The sequence below is a fragment of the Maylandia zebra genome, linkage group LG23, assembly GCF_041146795.1.
Source record: "Maylandia zebra isolate NMK-2024a linkage group LG23, Mzebra_GT3a, whole genome shotgun sequence".
Classification (NCBI taxonomy): Eukaryota; Metazoa; Chordata; class Actinopteri; order Cichliformes; family Cichlidae; genus Maylandia; species Maylandia zebra.
The window spans coordinates 40,085,627-40,105,390 of NC_135188.1; the positions used below are offsets into that span (position 1 = coordinate 40,085,627).

Below are 19,764 nucleotides of genomic sequence, written 5' to 3' on the forward strand. Positions count from 1 at the left end.
ATTTTTTTTACTCCCACTTCAGAGTAAACCAAGCAGTGACTGTTCAGTAAACGTAAACTCTGTTTGCTAATCTGACCTTTAAAACACATATAATCTAAACCTTTGAAAAGTACACAGTCATGATCATTATGGCCACTCTAAAAGGTCTATGGATGTGATGTAGTCAGTTTGAAATGTAGTCTTCATATCTTGTGGTACGTTGATTGCATTCAGTCAAAATCACCTTGTATTCATTACGGCGTTCTATATTTGCAGTAATTAGTTAGTATAGGCTGTCTCATCTCAACTCCCAGTGTTGTAATAGGTATGCAGCATAATGGAGTCTTTCGTATTTCTACAAATTGGTAGAAAGTTTGTTAAGATTTGCCCGAGCTCAGTCAGGCTTTACATCAGGTAATGGAGAAGAATCCAGTCGTTCCACCATAATACGCAGAAACCCCCTTTAAAAGACCTGAAACAGACTTCTCCCCGTCAGCTGATTGAATCAGCTGATCTGACTTCCAGCAGATCCTTTCCCTGACTGACCGATGTTTGCTTTCATCAACGCTGCAACACTTCACAAGTTCCAGATGCAACTCTCTACTTTATTTCATCTCTTGGAAAAATTTCCTTTCAGCAAATGTCAAATTATTATATTGAGCTTGCACTCCTAAATTTATTCTTCAAACTCAATAAATATGAAGCAATAGTTTGGGGTAAAATGTAACTGAAATATATCAAATCAAAGGTGTATACGTTCAAATAATTCATCCTTAAGGCAAATGCTTGGTTTAAACTTAATATATACCAGTCAAGTAAATTCTATTTGACCAGATTTCATTAAATTATTACTTATGTTACAGAATTCCAGGGAAAATTCATAGCTAATTAAGTTACATACATCAAGTTAAAATCTTTTTGTCTCATCTGATTATTCTGCTTTTTTTAAATTACCCTCCTTTCTCAGGGATGGTGTTATCTGTCTTCATTTTCATCTTATTGACTTTCTCTTTGGTTCATAAAAGTGTCTGTATAAAAGTCCAGTGGCACTACTGTTTATTGTTCATAGTTCAGTCCCTAATTCACATCTTATTGTAGTCCATAGTTTTTAAACTTAAAGATGTGCGTATGTCCTCCATTTATAATATCCACCAATTCTGCATATGATTTATACACCTTGTGTAACCTAATATGTCTCAGGAGGCAAATGTTATTCTTTTGAATGAAAAAGCAAAAAAGACAGATATTTTTTCTAAGTGAAGCTATATTTGTTCAGCTGAGTGAGCAGTGAGCCAGTGATGCAGCCAATTAAATGTGCTGACAGCTACTTCAGGTACCCTACACTGTTAGGGTTAGTTTAAATTTTGACATCCAAATTCTGAATAAATTGAACTGCTTAGAAAATCCGACTGCACTCAGACTGCTAGAATGAAGTTGCTTAAAAATGCGATGGTGGACATTGTTGACTGCAGAAAGTATGTAATCGATGCTTCACCCCATGTGTTCTCATTCTTTTGCTTAGTAGACATGTACAGCAGATTGAAAAATACCACCTCATGAACAAGAATAGAGAATTTTAAAAGAATCAAGCTAATCAGTCACAACAGTAAAATGGCCTGTATTTGTATAGCGCTTTACTAGTCCCTAAGGACCCCAAAGCGCTTTACACATCCAGTCATCCACCCATTCACACACACATTCACACACTGGTGATGGCAAGCTACATTGTAGCCCCAGCCACCCTGGGGTGCACTGACAGAGGCGAGGCAACGGGTGAAGTGTCTTGCCCAAGGACACAACGACCGAGACTGTCCAAGCCGGGGCTCGAACTGGCAACCGTCCAATTACAAGGCGAACTCCCAACTCTTGAGCCACGATCGCCCACAGTGAAATGAATGAGTCCTGTCTACTCCATCCACTGTAACTCTAGCCTTTATTAAGCCCTTCAGGTTCTCTGAGGTCTAATTAATTATTGATAATCCAAAGACTGGCAATACGGCAACGCCCAAAATGAGGACATCGTGAATGCAGACTGACCGTTTACACTGCAACCCTCACTTTGTTTATTTAAATATAGTTAATTATATTAGCTAAGTTGGAATACTCAAAGTTTCCTTTTGTGCTTCTCTAATTGTTGAAAGTCTAAAACATATTCATATAGTAGAAAGTTAGTTTAGTTAGGTTAGTTTAACTTTGTGTATAGTATTCATATCAAGAAAACAAGAGCAAAGAAAAGCCTAAGTACTATCCCTGAATATTACAGTCCATGTGATATATGAAGGCAACATAACAATAATTTTACATTTGGCACACTATGCACATACTACACCTTTACAGGAGCAGGTAGAAGTTGAACACTTAGCAAGGTCTACTCTTTTTTTCATAAAAAAGGAGAAACCTAAGGAAGTTATAGAATAGGATGGAAAACACAGCCTCGACTGACACTGACTGTTTTCAAGAACAAACACTCACTGAACATCCCAGTGTTACCTGTGCTTCTTCCTCTTTTGGCCGCTCGCTTTAGAGGTTCTCACAGTGGTTGCTCCATCCCACCCTAACCCTAGCATCCTCCTCTGTCACACCAACCGTCTACATGTCCTCCCTCTGTGTTCTTCCTCTTTCTCTCCTCTATCAAAAGAGGTAATACAACTGATGAACCTTTCCTCTTTAAAAAATTCAGCCAGCTCTAATTATGACATCACTTAGGTAGGAATCTCCCTAAGCCCTACTGTGAGCGACAGCAAGTAGTACAGCGCGAGATAAGGGTGTGGCAGATGATAGATGTGGTGAAATCAGTGCATTGCCAGAAACCCTCATTGCTGCTATTTCAGCTTATGCCATCACACAGAATGCAAATTTCATCAAGGAAAGAAAAAGCAGCTACAGTGTGGAAGGATGTGGATAATAGCCGCTCACAGGGGTGTCACTAGGTTTTAAGGACAGGGGGGGCTTAGCCCCCAAGAGATGCACACGACATGAACGAACGTAGTGAATGAGCACAAAATTTCACAAACAGAAAACAAAGACTGAGAAATTGTTTTCCTACTTTTTTGGACAGATTAAACATCCTAGGCCACCAATAGATCTATTGTTTTATTTCAGTCTGCTTTATAATACAGTACAACAAAAAAACAGAGGAAATGTGTTTGCTGCATCAATAACAAGAAAAAAACTGAAAATAAAAAAGTACATTTTTCTGGCTGCAATCACCAGTTACTTGGTGGGTGGAAGCATCAAAGAATGACGTCTGTTTTTAAGAGTGGCAAATCGGTCAATCACTCTGTTGTGACTCAGATGCTGAAGCGTGTCTTTTTCAATAGACATGACTGCAAGACTGTGAAGTCTTTTCTGACCCATTGTTTGACGCAGCCAGGAGTGCAGCCGACGCAGTGCACTAAAGGACCGTTCGCACGAGCAGCTGCTGACAGGCACTGTTAGGGCAACTTGGATGGTTGCCTTCAGAGAGGGAAACATGTCTGAATCAAGGAGGTTGTACACAGACAACATATTTTTGGGTGGACATCCAGCCTCTGTTTTCCGGGTAAGAAAGTTTCTGGCCACCAGAACCTCCTCTTTTTTCAGGTCAAGTCTGTAGTGCTTTGCAAGTTCATTCAAGTGTGGTTCACTCAAGAAGTTCTCAGATTTAGGACTGCATGCCTGGACGCCTTTTAGCAGCCCTGCATCTACACTGCAAAATCTTTGATCAAGCTCGCCAACCATCCGATCCACACAAGGGAAAAGTAACTCTCTTTTCAATGTGTCTGAGTTGTTCAATTCAGTGCGTGAACCCACAGTTGCCTCCAGGACAAAATCCTCCATTTTCCTCTGTTTGTGCCTTGTCTTGGCACCTGGTTCAGGGATACTGTGGGTGTTACACAGGGCCTTGGTTTTCTCATACAGCTCTGTAGCAAATGCATCTGAGTGTTTGCCCTTAAGTGTGTCACACACAGCTTGTTTGCAGATAAAAGCTTCTGCCAGGTCTGAAGTCTCTTTCTGCAGGAATTTGTGGAGTCCTTCGGTTACAGACAGAATCGACTGAAACATCAGTAGTGCATAGACTGCTGAGAACTTGTAGAGCTTTGCTCTGAGACCAACAGCTATGGGGGATCCAATTGCAGATAGGCACTCCAAAATGGCAGGCAATGTCTCAAGAACTGCACTGATTGATCGCAACTGACATGCCCAGCGAGTGTTTGAAAGTTGCACAAACTCAGTTTTTGTCAATCCAAGCTTTGCCTGAGTCTCCATGAACTTATGATGATTGACTAGGGAGGTGCTGAAGAAAGAATACACACACTCCAACAAGCTGAAAAGCTCCACAGCCTCTGGGACAGCCTTGCAAGTATTGCACAAAACCAGGTTGAGTTGATGAGCATAACAATGCACATAGATAGCCTCAGGATGGAGCCTTCTAAAATGTGCTTGTACACCTCCAGTGGAGCCACTCATAACGGCTGCACCATCATATGTTTGTGCTACACACTTAAGCTCTGCAAGACCATAGTTTTGGATCTGCTGCTGAATCTCATTTGCAATGGACTGGGCATCAAATGATTTTATCTCTGCAAGTGCAAGGAAACGCTCCTTCACTGCCCCCTCTGACACGTACCTGACACAAACAGCTAACTGCTCTGCCTTTTTATCCCTTGCCTCATCCAGCATGATGGAATAGACTTTAGACTTTGTCATTTCAGATACAATGACACTAGTAACTTCCTGGGCACAACAGTCAATCATGTCATTCTGGGATGTTGGTGAGATATACTGTGCATTTGATGGGGGATTATGTTTTTGAAGAAAAGGATCAAACTCCTTCAAAAGCTCCATGCACGCAAGAAAATTCCCTCTGTTTGGGCTGTCTTCACCTTCATCATGACCACGAAAAGGGAGTCCCTGTCTCCCTAACATAGAGGTGACTGCAACAATTCGTCTGAGATACTCTCTTCTTTCGACTATCTCACTCACATTTGCAGTTGCTATCATCTGTGCAACGTTTCCCTGTTTGCTAGTTCCCTGGTAGCTTTTCCATGTAACAACACTGTCCTTATGTGTTTGTGCCATCTCATGCTTGCCAAAGATGACTAAAGCTTTCTTCCAGTTCTTGCAACCGTTACTGACCAAACTATCATGTTTGATGTTTTTGCCAAACACTCTACATGGGAAGCAGAAAGCTGCATTCTGGTTGACTGAATATTCTAACCAGTTGTGCTTTTCAAACCAGCTGTGGTTAAATGCTCGCTTCTGTGTACCAAAAGTATCATGTGGATAGCTCTTCAGCTTCACCTGTCTGGGCCCTGTGTCTTTGTCACCTAAATCAAACCCTGTAGTAGAATGAGTTGCTGCAGCTGCTTCATCATTTTCCCTCTCTTGGCCTGTTTGCTCTCCTCTCTCTGTAATAACTTGATCTTCCTCTGCCTCTCGATCTATTTGCTGCAGCTCCTCTGTCTCTCCTTGCTCTCTCTGACTTGAACTTGCCTGTTGACCTTTTTCTCCCTCAGCCACTCCTTCTGCCTCACCCTTCAAGATACATTAAAACATACTGAATTGTAATGTAAATTGCTAATATCATGACTTCTGCTCCCGCTCCACAGTAATTTGTTGCTCCCAAATATTTTGAAGTTACAAACATTATATTTTGAGCACGCATGTGACTAAAATGGTTGCAATTTAAAGCCCTGAAAAATATTACTAAATTACTTGAATTGAAGTAATATTAAAATAGAACCCTCACAAATATGTGAGTCAGGCTAATTTGACTTATATACATATCTCTCTCTTTGCTCTCTCCACTTTCTAACCTTGACTCTCCTAAATAAAAGCTCAAGTTAAACAGGTCTTATATGTTGTACCGTGACTGAAATGTTTCATATTTCATATCCATATTGAGTCCCATAAAATTCTAATCAGACTGTCTCCATCACAAATGACTCCATCCTTTGACTCACCTCTCCAGCAGACGTCTCTCCCCTCTGCCTCTCTGTGCGCCTCTGCCCTGACTCCTACAGGTTAATGGGGATGGAGTGATTATTATTATTTCCACTGATGATAACCATACCTGAATGAGCTCAGCTGGATTTTTCAGAGCTAAAACGAGTGACAGAAATTAACATTATGCTAACAATTTAACTTAGTGCGCTAGCCAGGTTTTTATTTACAAAATGGGGAGCACCTGGTTCATTATTTACATGGGACTCTCTGCTGTTAGCTGGAGCTAACTAATTGTTACTACCAGCCAGTGATGAAGACTTACTTTCTTGAAAAACTTGCGTATATCCATGATTTCTTGCCGTTTGCCACATGCACGCTAGTGTTTCTGCAGGTGTATACGAGCGGAGTGTAAAGTAGCAGTGAAAACGAGGACTGGATTTTCAGTCATGTGGATGTCCCCTGTGAACAACTGGAAGGGATTGGATAACGAAGCACTGACGCTACCTTAACAATGTAAAGCGAAAGGGACCAACCGAGTTATGATCATATTTGTGTGAATAGCGACAGGTTTATATTATTATTTCTTTAAACTCATATTCCTGCATCTTTATATTGAATTTGTCTGCAAGTTCTGTAAAAAAAAAAAAATCGAATAAGTTAAAAAAAAAAAAAAAAAAAAAAAAAAACCCACCAAATTATTTAGGGGGGCTTAAGAATATTTTAGGGAGGCTTCAGCACCCCTAAAATAGGCCTAACGACGCCACTGGCCGCTCATTTGACTAGTTTTGGTGCTGTTATCATTATTATGAATTGCATAACCCATTCTTATGCATCACTCAAATATTATGGATAAATAAAACTAAGTGACTTCTAAGGGTGATCACATCTAAATTTGAGGTGGGTGGCAGCAAAATGAAAGCCTGACATAATGAAGACACAATCACTACTATATGTTAAATAGCTTAATAAATGTTAGCTTTTTTAATGGCCTACAAGCAACACTACTAAGGATGTAACAGCAGGAAAGACCAGTTTTCTGACTGATACAGGTAGCAAAAGAACATAGTGGGAAACAGGTTTCTGAGAAACGACCTAACATGACTCATATTCATCAGAAAATAACCCAAAATACTTGGAGGAAAGAGCGGGTTTAGTACACGCGATAGATTCTTAAGGTTGATAAGGAAGTGGAGAGCAGGTACCCAGTAACAGTGTTGTAAGTCTTTTGTTGTGCAACGCTAAATTAAACTACTCATTACCCATGATGCTTTGTGTTTCATTTTGTAACCTGCATCTTGCGGGTTAACATCCCCTCGCCATACCAGACCCAAACATAGTGCCTGTATAAATTTGGATCGAGACGCTGCACCGGCCAGCAGTCTCTCACACAGCAGCTCTTGCCCGGAACAAACCATTTCCCTGCCGGTATACAGGGGTGGTCGCGGTATTAAGAAGTACTGGAAACGTAGAGGTAGGCAATATCACCGTGAATTCTCTGACACATTTTTAAAATTATATGTGAAATAACAAGCGAGCGTAACGACACATGTTCGGGGAAATAATTACAGCCATTATTCGTTGAGCATCCTGAGTGTTAATCCCGCCTCTAGCGCTCAGGTCCCCGCCGTTAGCTTAACCTCAGCATGGAACTGTTACACGGAAAGCATTCACTTCAAGGATAACCGAAGCTACACATGTGTTGTTACATTGTCAGCGTTTCTGCTTTTATGTTCGGTGTTATAAGCGGGCCAGTCATGGTGGAAGGTTAAAAAAAGAAGTGATTATAAAAGAAAAGATGCTGTGTTAGGTGTGTTTGTTATATCAGTATTTGGTGGTCACGTGGCCTGACAATGTTTATGAAAGGAAGAGTGGGATCTAGGTTACGCAAAGTAAACGAGGAAGTGTCTCCGACACGTTACGAAACCTTAGCTATTGTAACCCTCACTGCTTTTGCTGGGATTTAACAGTTAATTCATATTTAAGAAATGTTCTAAAGTTTAGAGGCTCTACTTCAATTAATACTACATGAAAGAATAATAAAGAATATCATCATAAACTCTGGTGAGTCACAATAGTCTGAATATCAGAGATTTTTAACATAACAAGGAGCAGAGTGTCTTATTGCTGCTGTAATAACTATATTAATTTACTAAAGGACAAATTAATAAAGAGTTTTACAAGTCAATGGATGGAGTTAAGGTAAAAGGTAGACATAGTTATTGAATGTTGGATGTCCTTCACCGTGTGTACATTTACAAAACACCTAAATGTATGAAGTAGTTCCCAGTTATGTTGAAACTGACACATTTAGTAAGGGGTAGTCCTGCAGTCCACAGATAAAGTACACACACCCACATTAGTTTGTCCTTGACACAAGCATCGTAGATAAGTGAGGCAGCCAAACCAACTGCCAGCAGACACACTCGGCTTCCTGTCGTTCAGGCTTGGCTGCGAAGATGTGAGATCTTTCGTGCCCCCTTCTTTTACTTTCTTGTACTTTATTTTTGCTCCAAATAGTCCGAACTAGTTGTGAGCTGTTATTTGCTTTCATCCTGATCGTCTCCATTATCTTTTCCACCTTATTCAGGGTTGTGTTCGTATCACTGCCAGAACCTGCAATGCCCGATCAACTGCCTCCAAATCCTGCTGGGACACTGCTAAACAAGTTCCCCCAGGGGAGCCTGCCAATGGGAAAAGAAGCTACCAAAGACGGCCTACAAGCCAGAGGCCAGTGGGCCTCCAAGGCTGAGTTCCTCCTGGCCGTAGCCGGGCAGATCATCGGTCTGGGAAACGTCTGGAGGTTCCCTTACCTCTGCTACAAAAATGGTGGAGGTAAAGAGAGGAAGTAAAACTGGCATTGTCTAAAGTGTCTTTGTCTCTTTTTTCTCCTTTCCCTGTCCTATTTTTCCAGTCTCATTCTCAGAATCATTGTGACTTGAAATTAAGATTAAGCTGGTCTGGTTTGCTCCTTAAAAGCACCTTTTATGTTTGGCACAGGTGTGTTTTTTGTACCTTACCTGTTGTTCCTGGTGTTGTGCGGCATCCCCCTCTTCCTCCTGGAGACCTCACTGGGACAGTACACCAGCCTGGGAGGGGTCAGTGCCTGGAGGAATATGTGCCCATTATTTGGAGGTACTCTTATTTCCTTTTGTTTTATGTAGCCAACAGTAATATCAGCCAAAAAAATTTTCCTCATTATTTAATCAAATATGTATTATTGTTACTATTAGATACATATCAAATTCAGTCTTCCAAAGACAAATGTCTGTATAACTGCATGCACGAGTTTGTGCTTGCACCTCTTTAAAATAGATGTGTGTGCGTCTTTTCAGTCCAGTATGTTTTATTTACACAGAACTATACAGTAGTGCAGTTAAGATAAGTGAGATATGTGGATACTTTCTACAGAGGCTATATAAAGTGCTAGTGGTTGTGAGTGGTGGTTCAGTCCATGTTATTATTGTGTGTTTGAGGGTACAGTTGTCCATTGTGTGTGTAGGTGGTTGTGGGTGTGTGTGTATGTTCAGTCCATGAGTTTAACGTGGGTCAGATGTCAGGAGGCAGAGTTCAGGAGTCTGACAGCTGTGGGGAAGAAGCTGTTCCGGTACCTGGTGGTCTTAGTCCGGAGGCTCCTGTAGCGCCTCCCAGAGGGCAGGAGGGTGAAGAGTCCATGTGATGGGTGTCTGGGGTCTTTGATGATTTTCCCAGCCCTTTTCAGACACCGCTTCCTATAGATGTCCTTTATGGCAGGAAGTGGTGCTCCGGCGATGCGCTGGGCAGTTTTCACGACCCTCTGCAACGCCTTCTGGTCCGAGGCAGAGCAGTTCCCGTACCAGACTGTTATACAGTTGGTCAGGATGCTCTCGATGGTGCAGCGATAGAAGTTCACCAGGATGTCTGAGGACAGGTGGTTCTTCCTCAGAGTCCTCAAGAAGAAGAGGCGCTGGTGAGCCTTCTTGACCAGCTTGGAGCAGTTGGTCGTCCAGGTGAGATCCTCGGAGATGTGGACTCCCAGGAACTTGAAGCTGCTCACACGCTCCACAGCCGTCCGCTTAATGTGGATGGGTGGATGTGGGTCAGCATTCCTCCTGTAGTCCACGATGAGCTCCTTAGTCTTCTCGGTGTTAAGCAGCAGGTTGTCTCTGTCGCACCACTCAGCCAGACGATCCACCTCCTCCCTGTAGGCGGCCTCATCGTTGTCACTGATGAGGCCAATCACCGTGGCCTCATCAGTGCAAACTTAATGATGGTGTTGGAACCATCAGCAGGTCTGCAGTCGTGGGTGAAGAGGGAGTAGAGGAAAGGGCTCATCACACAGCCTTGTGGTACACCGGTGTTCATCGTGATTGTAGATGAGCAGCAGTTATCCAGCCGGACATGTTGGGGGCGGTTGGTCAGGAAGTCCAGTAACCATTTGCAGATGAGGGAACTGATGCCCAGGTCTGTCAGTTTCCTGATGAGTTGTGAGGGGTGGATTGTATTGAATGCTGAACTGAAGTCTATAAACAGCATTCTGGCGTAGGTGTTGTTGTTGTCCAGGTGTGAGAGGACAGAGTGCATTGCGATGGAGACTGCATCCTCTGTGCTCCTGTTCCGGCGGTATGCGAATTGGTGGGGGTCCAGGGTGAGGGGGGAAACAGGATTTGAAGTGTGCTAGGACCAGCTGCTCTAAGCACTTAGTGATGATGGGGGTGAGTGCTACTGGGCGGTAATCATTGAGGCTAGATGGGTTGGAGTTTTTGGGTATCGGGACGATGGAGGTGAATTTGAAGCAGGCCGGTACCACAGCGTGGGCCAAGGACAGATTGAATATGTCTGTCAGCACTCCTGCAAGCTCCCCAGAACACGCTCTGAGAACACACCCGGGGATGCCATCAGGACCTGCAGCCTTGTGGACATTGATCCTGCTCAGCACCGCTCCTACATCGGTGGGGGAGAGAGTCAGAGGTTGGTGGTCTGGTGTCATGTCTGCTTTGGTTGTGGTTGTGGGGTTCCCTCGCTCAAAGCGAGCATAAAAGTTGTTGAGCTCGTTGAGGAAGGAGACATCAGAGGATGCGGGGGAGGGTTTGGTGGTCCTGTAGTCTGTAATGGTCTGGAGTCCTTGCCACATGCGTCGGGGGTTGGAGTTAGAGAAGTGTTCTTCTACCTTCTTTTTGTAATGGTGTTTGGCTTTTTTGATGCCCTTCTTTAGATTAGCCCTGGCTGTGCTGTAGGCGTGTGCATCTCCTGACCTAAAGGCGGTGTTGCGGGCCTTCAGGAGGAGACGAACATCCCGGTTCATCCAAGGCTTCTGGTTGGGGTACATGGTGATCCGTTTCTGGGTGGTGACACTGTCTGTGGTTTTGGAGATGTAATCCAGTACAGATGAGGTGTACTGGTCCAGGTCTGTGTGGGTGAACATATTCCAGTCTGTGTTTTGAAATCTGTCCTGGAGCACTGCGTCTGTCCCCTCTGGCCACATTTCAATTGTCCTCACAGCAGGTTTCACACGTTGGATGAGTGGTGAATACCTAGGTGTGAGGAACGGGGAGAGATGGTCCGATTGTCCAATGTGGGGGAGGGGTGTGGCTTTGTAGGCTCCAGCCAGGTTGGAATACACATGGTCTAAAGTCTTGTCTCCTCTGGTGTGGCAGGAGACATGTTGGTGGAATCTGGGGAGGACTGTCTTTAAGTTGGTGTGGTTGAAGTCGCCAGCAACAATGAAAGCAGCCTCGGGGTGTTTATTCTGGTGTTTGTTAATGGCTGCAGAAAGTTCTTTCATGGCCAACCTAGCATTAGCGTCGGGGGGGATATACACTGCTGTGAGTATGATCGAAGTGAGTTCTCTGGGGAGATAATAAGGTCTGCATTTGACCATTAAAAACTCCGCATTAGGTGAGCAGTGACTCTCAGTAGTAGTGAAACAATGAGTGAAAAAGCAGCCAATGTCCAAGGAAAAACTTTGAAAGATCTTCAGAAAGTTTGGAGAACTATTGCTAAAGACCACTTTAAAAAAATTACCAGAAAGTCTGACTCCTTGGAACCAACTTATAAAGAAGTTGAGGGGTAGCTCAAGATTTTTGCCCAGTGCTGTTTTCTGGTTTTACCCCTTGCCTTTTTTTCTCATTCTTCATCCATATTGGCACAAGCATTCAAAGCTCCCACGTTAATACAAAACCTGTACAAACAGTGTGTCTGCAATCAGAAAATGCCAGCTGTGTGCATGTGCAGTGGAGAGTGGAGCTCAGCTTGTGCTTTAAAACAGCTCAAGAGTGCAAAAGGCACCACGTTCCCTGCCGACCAAGAACAGCATGCAGTGTCTTGTTTTCTTTGTATCTCGCTGTCCAAGAGAGGAGTTTCAGATAAGTATTAACCAAACACACAATCACAACCCAACAAGTTCATCTTTCACCTTTAACACAGCAGTTGAAAAAAAACACGGGACAGATGGTGTGAGGGATAGAGCAAGTCTATGTTATATGAAGGGACCCTGTGATGAGACTGCTCTCATCTCCAGTGTCACATGGACACATCACGTTTTTCAAGGTGTAGTGTTGATCTTGTAAAGAACCATAACTAAACTCATTTTCTTTTTCTCCATAACCTACCCAAGCAGGTTTTAGTGCTGCGACCTTACCAAACACTAAGAGAAACTGCAAAAAAAAATAAAAATAATAATAATAATAATAATAATGCTTAACTGGACACGAGGCTTTTGTCATTCACAGCTTTGTGTTCAGCACTGCCAGTTGACACCTTGTGGGCATTTTTGTGACAGCAGAGGCTTCTTACAAAACAAAACAGTCATATATTTCTTTCTCAGATTTAGACAAGCCCCGGAGCTGTTTCTGTGTTTGCTCAACACTTTAGCAGCGTGTGCAACTTTGGCATGCATGGGGAAAAAAAACAAAAAATACTTAACCTGCCACACAGATTCCAACCAGTAGTTAGCAAAGCAATGCAGCCCTGAGGGTAACTGCCATGTTTCTAGAGAAAGTGTGAAAGTTGCTGAAAGGGACAAAGAGCGTGTAGAAGAGACGAGACCCAAATGTTCCAGTTACGCTTGTTCATCTCAGCTAATGCTAGTAGCATGCTAGCTGCTGGACCGCCTCTGAAATTGGTGTATGTATGTGTTTGTGTCAGTGGAGCTATGTTTGTTTTTTTTTATTTAATGAAAAATTATTCTTGTTCCAACATTTGCCACTCTGGCCCATATGGCCTGCAGATGCATGCGTGCACAAACAGACACACACACACACACACATATCTGCGCACACTCTGTTTTTGTTGACAGCTAGCTGCATGAAGGCCATGTGTTTAGCACTGGAATAAACTCCTGCACTTCCTCGGGCACATGTCCTCGTACTTATTGCAAACTTGGACAAAGAAAAGCTTCTGTTGGAATTCCTCGCTGGTTTGTGCAGTTAGCGTGCCCGTCGTCAGATGCGGCCTGAATTTCATTAGCGGATACCACAGACAGCTATTTGTCTAGCCAAACAGCCTACACTTTGTAACCCACTCAGGGCCTCATAAGACTATCATTCATATCTAATGAAGATGTACTCAGTGTGGGCTGCAAGTCGAGTGTCTGAGTAACGGGATGCTTTCATCTCAAACTCAAGTGACTTGGAACTGATAACAGAGGGCGTGTTCATGGAGGCTTTGAAGCTCATTTATGCCACTCTTCATGCTCACATAACTCACCACACGTGTCCGCTTGTCTTCTCTGCAACTTGTTGTGTCTCCTTAGGTCTCGGCTACGCTAGCCAGGTGATGATCCTGCACGGCTGTGTTTACTACATAGTCATCCTGGCTTGGGCTCTCTTATACCTGTCCTACAGCTTCCAGGCGGAGCTGCCGTGGTCGCACTGTAACAACACGTGGAACACGAGTCAGTAAAAACAGGAAATCAGAAGCTGTCATCCTTGCAATTTGACGCTACCATGCAAAAGACTTTAAGAGGCAAACTGGGGTCTGTTGTGTGTGTCCTCCTGCAGAAGCGTGTTTCTCATATGACTCCTACAACCAAACGGCCAACGCGAGCAGCCTGCCGGAGAACGCCACTTCCCCTGTCATGGAGTTTTGGGAGTGAGTGTAACATCTTTACAGTATTGATTATGAGGCTTGAAACAGTTTTGGTGCTAACACCTGCTGCGTGTGTTCTAAGGCGGGAGGTGCTCCGCCTGTCCAGCACTTTGGACGGGCTCGGCCCGATCAGCTGGAAGCTGGCTCTGTGTCTGGCCGCCGTCTGGCTTATCTGCTACTTCTGCGTCTGGAAGGGAGTCAAGTCTACCGGAAAGGTGAGGAGTCGACACATCAGCTTCATCAAGTTCCCTCTCTGTCTCAGCTACATGTCTAAGCTGCCACCATAGACAGTGTAAAAGATGGATGCATCCATCTTTGGTGTAAGATGTGACGAGTGCACGCTCATTGACTAACAACTTGTGACCAACAAGTTTTGGGAGTCTGGCCAAAATGAGGGACTGAGCCCATAAGCTCAGCAGTAAAGTGTTCAGCAGTCATGTCAGAAAAGCGTTAGTCTTCTGTAGCACCAGAAAACTTTTAGGTAACCATACTGAATGCAAGTTTTTAGACATAGCATTAGCATCACAGTTCCATCTGTGGTTTCCAGGTGCTCACCCACATCAAGTGATAGAAACAAGTGTTTGAGCTCTTGCGAATGTTCCACTTCTGACACTTTTTCTAGTTTTAGTGTTTGAATTTTAAAGTCAGCATTTTGTGCCCACAAAAATGGATATCATGAGAACTGCTTTGACCTCTGTGTGAAAACTGTTTTTACAATCCCCCAGAGCACAGGGTCAGATAAATATAGGTGTCACTGGAGGTGGTCGCCTCTCGGTAACTATTTATATGGTGTGCAGCAGAGCCAGCGCTTGCTCACTTGTCAAAAACAGGGCTTCTCTGCTAAAATATGAAGAAACTAGGCCTGTCCTGAATACTACTTTATGTACTTTATGTACTATTTAAGAGTGAATATTGGTGGATGTTGTCCAGCATGGGTAGGGAAAAGGTTAGGGGATTTTATAACTCTGCCTGGCTGATTTTGGACATATTTCCAAATCAAAAGGTCGCTTAGAAAGAAAGGTAGAAGCAGGAGAATGTGTGTGACTTTCTCCCTCTTACACAGTGCATAGCCAACATGCATTTTTGAGAAGAAAAAAGTTTCCAAAGGAACTATGAAAAAGTAATAAAAAACCAAATGCCTACCTCATAAACAAAACATGCTTACATATAATTTAATGGCACCCATTTATTTATAAAATTTTAAAAATATCTACGGCAGGAGCATTTTTATGGTGACATAAAGTCTTTTAAACAGAACCTCGAGGAGCGGTAAAGTCCAAAACATAATTCTCCTTTCATGTAGCAGATGAGAAATAAGGGCCACGACACTGCAGCCACTTTGTCGGACTTATTTGCTGTGCCTCCGCCGCCGTCAGTCAACAGATTTTAATACTCCAACTTTCCTTCTTGTAGTATTTTCTTTCTTTTTTTTTTAAAGAACATCACAGTCACATCCTCCCTGTTTGTCTCTGCGACCACATCCCTGCACGCTCTTGTGTACATTCTAGGTGGTGTACCTGACGGCCACCTTTCCATATGTAATGCTGTTTGTGCTGCTGGTGCGTGGTGCCACCCTGCCCGGAGCCACCCAGGGAATCATCTACTACCTCAAACCCAACGTTACCCGCCTGGCTGACCCACAGGTACAGCAACACAAACGCGCACTCGCTTTATGTGTCCGTAAACGGTGGCAGATTTTGAAAAGCATCACGTCGGAGGACATTTTTCTAGTCGTTCTTGCAGGTCATACGGCAGCTCCTACAGGTAGGAGAGCCGCACTGTCAGGTGAGTAAATGTCAGATCTGCCATACAGCAGGAAGGAGATTGGATTATTGTTGTGAAGCTGAATGTAGTTTACAACGTGACATCTGATTTGTTGCTCTGTGCCACATTTTCATCACTAGATCATTAGATCTTATTGTCGCTGTGGTTTTGCGCTCTATCAATTCAGAAGCGACTTTCAAACTCTTCTTCACTGGTGTGAAAAAGTGTTTGTTATTATCGTGTGGGTACGGTTTGACAGCATCAGTATCTATTTGTTTCTGTTAATTAGCCAAGTTTGTGTCATGTTACCTGTAAACTGTGTAATATAGAACATCTTGTACGGTGTACCTTTGACCCCAAAACAGCAGCCAAGGCTGATAAAGTATATCAGTCAGTTAGATATGAGCTTGTGGGCTAACATGTCCTTTCACGTTCTCCTCTCGCTCTCTGTTTCTCTTTGTTTCTGTAGGTATGGATGGATGCAGGTACCCAAATATTTTTCTCTTATGGAATCTGCTTGGGAAGTCTCACAGCTCTGGGCAGTTACAACAAATACAACAATGACTGCTATAAGTGAGACACTATGTCAGACACACACAGACATGTATGCATACAACCACGTAAAAACAGAGTCGGCCACACGGCTTCTCCTTCTTCCACTTGACTTGAGACAAACTGTAGTTGCTGAAATGTAAGATGTAAGCTCCCACTGGTCAGATGGCTTCCAGCAGGAATGGCTGGAATGGACAGAGAAAACACACTGATACAGCCACACCTTAAAGAAAAGCCCTCACTGCCATGTTTCCCACACTGTAGGACTCCCACACACACACACACACACACACACACACACACACACACACACACACACACACACACAGATCAAGTCCTCAGTGGGGTTGTGTTCTGTCTTTCAGTTTTCACAGGGTGTTTTTTGTGTTCAGCGCAGTGCTGTGCTAAACTCTTGAGACACCCTCTGTATATACTGCTTACCAGGAGCCAGACTGTTGTGCAGTTTTTTGAGTAATAGTTCTCCAGACTTCTGAAGGTCTTTCACGGTTCTTTCTTTGGACATTGGCTGCTTTTTCACCTACTTTCAGTCCAGTCCTAGTACCCGACCATTTTCACTATTAGACCTATTAGCCAAAAACTTCCATCTTCACATAAAGAATTAAGGTGGTCGTATCAAATATCGACTTTCAAGCTTGTCAGAATTGTACAAACTCCCTTTTTGTCTCATATCCTGGATTTTCATGTATGTTTGCATGATTTTACCACTCAAATATAAGGAAATGAGGGGTGGCTCAAGACTTTTGGGCAGCACTGTATTGAAATCTAATTAGTTAACTCAGATTAATTTTGTGTGTATTTATGTATTTTTCCAGGGACTCTTTTATGCTGTGCCTCCTGAACAGCGCCACCAGTTTCCTGGCAGGATTCGCCATCTTCTCGGTGCTGGGATTCATGGCTGAGGAACAAGGCGTGGACATAGGCACCGTAGCCCAATCAGGTGAGAGACTGTTTTCCTTCAGGACACAGAACTGTCAGCATAAGTCAGCAGACTTTGACTTTGTGGTGTTTTGTGCCACAGGCTAATTTAACTCTTAATTTAACTGTTAAAGCATGAGGAGGAAGTGTGAAACAATCAGAAGTGATAGTGATCCCAAACCAGATTTTATCAAGATGCCCTTGTGGTGAAAATAATAATGAAGCATAAAATTAGTCACACATACCAATCCGGTCTTTACGTCCGACGTCATTAGCCTGCTCCGGGTCCAAACTCTGCTTCAGGTCCCAAAGTCATAAGAACACTGCGGCGTCACTGAGAGTTACAAACTGTCGAAATTCTTTCATCTTCAATAAAATGATTAGTGTGGCTCCTCTATCAGGTGTAACAATGAAGTTTAACATCCAGGCATCCGTGAAAACAGAATTTATGAAGTTTAACGGAGTTAGCAGGGAGTTAGCTCGCTAGTTTCCATCTAAAGATGATATAGCATGTTCTGACTGAGGGATTTCTGAAAAATTCAAACGTACAGCTCTGCTATCACTTCCAGCATAAATGAAGACAGAAAACTAAACAGCAGTGACGTTTGTAGGGTTACTGAAGTTGGCCCAGCTGGTATTTAATGATGTGCTTCGTGGTGGCTACACAGACAACCCACCCATTAATAATCACTTGGCAACAGTGGGAAGGGAAAACTCTCTTTGAAGGAAGAAACTTCCGACAAAACCGAGCTCAGCTCTAAATGATAATGTGATAAAAATAGTAAATATTTTCCATTATTTTATGTCAGAAGAAACTTATATTAATTGTTTGTAATATCTTTGGTCTCATGGTCTTCTCAGGACCCGGGCTTGCCTTCATCGCCTACCCGAGAGCTGTAGCCATGATGCCCGTACCCCAACTCTGGGCTGTCTGCTTCTTCCTCATGATCATCATGCTGGGGTTGGACACACAGGTAGATGCAGACTAACACCCTCGACAAACTTTGAATTTCTCTCCACTGGCGTTGCGTTCGGTGTCATGGAAACACGCCGACATATGTGTCTCGTGCAGTTTGTGAGCCTGGAGGCCCTGATGACATCAGTGACTGACCTGTACCCTCACCTGATCAGACGAGGTCACCGCAGAGAGCTGCTGTTGCTGTTTGTCTGCATCGTCTGCTTCCTGGTTGGACTGGTCATGGTCACACCGGTAAGTCACACCGGTGGATGGATGTGTTGTGTTGGAGAAGTAGCCTGTTTTTAATGAGTCGTCTCTTCTGTGTGGTGCAGGGCGGTCTGTATGTGTTCCAGATCTATGACCATTTCTCCTGCAGTGGAGCCAGTCTGCTGCTTCTCTCCATCTTCCAGTCTCTGGCCATCGGCTGGGTCTACGGTACAAATCCCAACTCTAGCCTGCTCCTTGCCCTTTCATCACCTGTTTTCTGTCCTCATGATTCTTCCCTCCACTCTATATTTCCCATTCCTTTTTCTCTTCTTCCCCCTTTCCTTTTCCTTCCTTTTCTGATCATCTCCCTTTTTCCTCATCTCTTCTGTTTTGTGTGCCCTTTTACTTCTTTTTTCCTTCTCCTTCCCTTTCCTCTCCTCCTTTTCCGTCTTTATCTAATCTCCTTGTCAATCTAATCATTCATTTCCTTTCAATTTTAATCTTTTCCTTGTCTTCCCCTTTTTTCTCCTCGCCACACTGCTCTTTCTGATCCTTCGCAAACTGACTCTTCCGGTGTAACATTTCATTTCCCTAACCCCTCTTCCCCTTTTTCTTTTAAATACTTTTTTCAATGTTCTTATATTTTTTGCCATCCTATTTTCCTGGTTCTTTCCTTTATCTTGTTTCCACTCTTGTTTTGAATTCTCTTTTCTTTCCATTTTTTAGCTTATTTTCAATTTTCTTTGATTTTCTCTCTCTCCACTCCTTTTTCCTGCTTTGGTCTCCTCTCTTCTTGTTTGATTTTTATTTGCTCTTTTCTTTTCTTTTTTTTAATGTAGCACTAAATTAATGGAAAAATAGTGTCCGAGTCATTTCTACTAGTCTGACTTTAATTAAATTCAGTTGGAGCTCAGGCAGTAGGATAATGAGATTATACATAATCTTAAGCTGGTTGCTGTTATATAGAAAATAAAAAGAACTTTTATCACTAATGAATATAAGTCCTCAAATCTGATAAACACACACACACACACACACACAGTCTCGCTGTCCACTTCTTCCCCTCCTCCGGCATTCCACTTAGAGGCAGTAGACAGTATATTAACATGGCTGCAGCTACCCACTGTTGTAGGGAGACTGGCTCCTAGCCAGGCCCCTGTCTGTCTCCTCCGGGCCCTAAATCAGCCTCCGGGCCCTGTCGCCTCTCAGTCTCAGTCTGCTGGCCCCAGGGAGCCCCCACTCCAGCCAGACATGGAGGTCTGAAGCATTCACAAAAACACTGTTTGTTTAAAAGTGCAATGGACGGAGTGTTTTATATGCATACATCAGGACAATGCAGTAAACGCTCAGTGAGGTTAGACAGTCGACTTTAAGTG

The 19,764-nt window shown here is 43.4% G+C and overlaps 2 protein-coding genes across 7 annotated transcripts in view; one reads left to right on the top strand and one right to left on the bottom strand.

Annotated features, from left to right (window-relative positions):
- LOC143414901 (zinc finger MYM-type protein 1-like) overlaps nt 1-6,545 on the bottom strand; it is a 36,819-nt gene extending 30,274 nt beyond the window's left edge. Inside the window, exons 1-3 of one of the 2 annotated variants that reach the window (XM_076879833.1) lie at nt 6,230-6,545; nt 5,925-5,978; nt 2,907-5,496 (exon numbers count right to left, since the gene is read on the bottom strand). In XM_076879833.1, coding sequence (XP_076735948.1) covers nt 3,193-5,496; nt 5,925-5,978; nt 6,230-6,256 — 2,385 coding nt within the window. In that variant the 5' untranslated portion in view covers nt 6,257-6,545 and the 3' untranslated portion in view covers nt 2,907-3,192. Of the gene's footprint in view, nt 1-2,906; nt 5,497-5,924; nt 5,979-6,229 lie in introns of those variants that run through there. The other variant, XR_013095508.1, reaches the window with a different exon arrangement.
- Nucleotides 1-19,764, top strand: part of LOC101486609 (sodium- and chloride-dependent GABA transporter 2) — a 39,349-nt gene that overhangs the window by 13,861 nt on the left and 5,724 nt on the right. For 2 of the 5 annotated variants that reach the window (XM_014413157.3, XM_076879834.1), the window contains exons 2-12: nt 8,495-8,739; nt 8,905-9,039; nt 13,637-13,777; nt 13,884-13,974; nt 14,054-14,186; nt 15,480-15,614; nt 16,205-16,308; nt 17,121-17,245; nt 18,085-18,197; nt 18,296-18,433; nt 18,514-18,616. In XM_014413157.3, coding sequence (XP_014268643.1) covers nt 8,526-8,739; nt 8,905-9,039; nt 13,637-13,777; nt 13,884-13,974; nt 14,054-14,186; nt 15,480-15,614; nt 16,205-16,308; nt 17,121-17,245; nt 18,085-18,197; nt 18,296-18,433; nt 18,514-18,616 — 1,432 coding nt within the window. In that variant the 5' untranslated portion in view covers nt 8,495-8,525. Of the gene's footprint in view, nt 1-7,208; nt 7,379-7,806; nt 7,969-8,292; nt 8,366-8,494; nt 8,740-8,904; nt 9,040-13,636; nt 13,778-13,883; nt 13,975-14,053; nt 14,187-15,479; nt 15,615-16,204; nt 16,309-17,120; nt 17,246-18,084; nt 18,198-18,295; nt 18,434-18,513; nt 18,617-19,764 lie in introns of those variants that run through there. The other 3 variants (XM_014413155.3, XM_014413156.4, XM_014413154.3) reach the window with 3 other exon arrangements.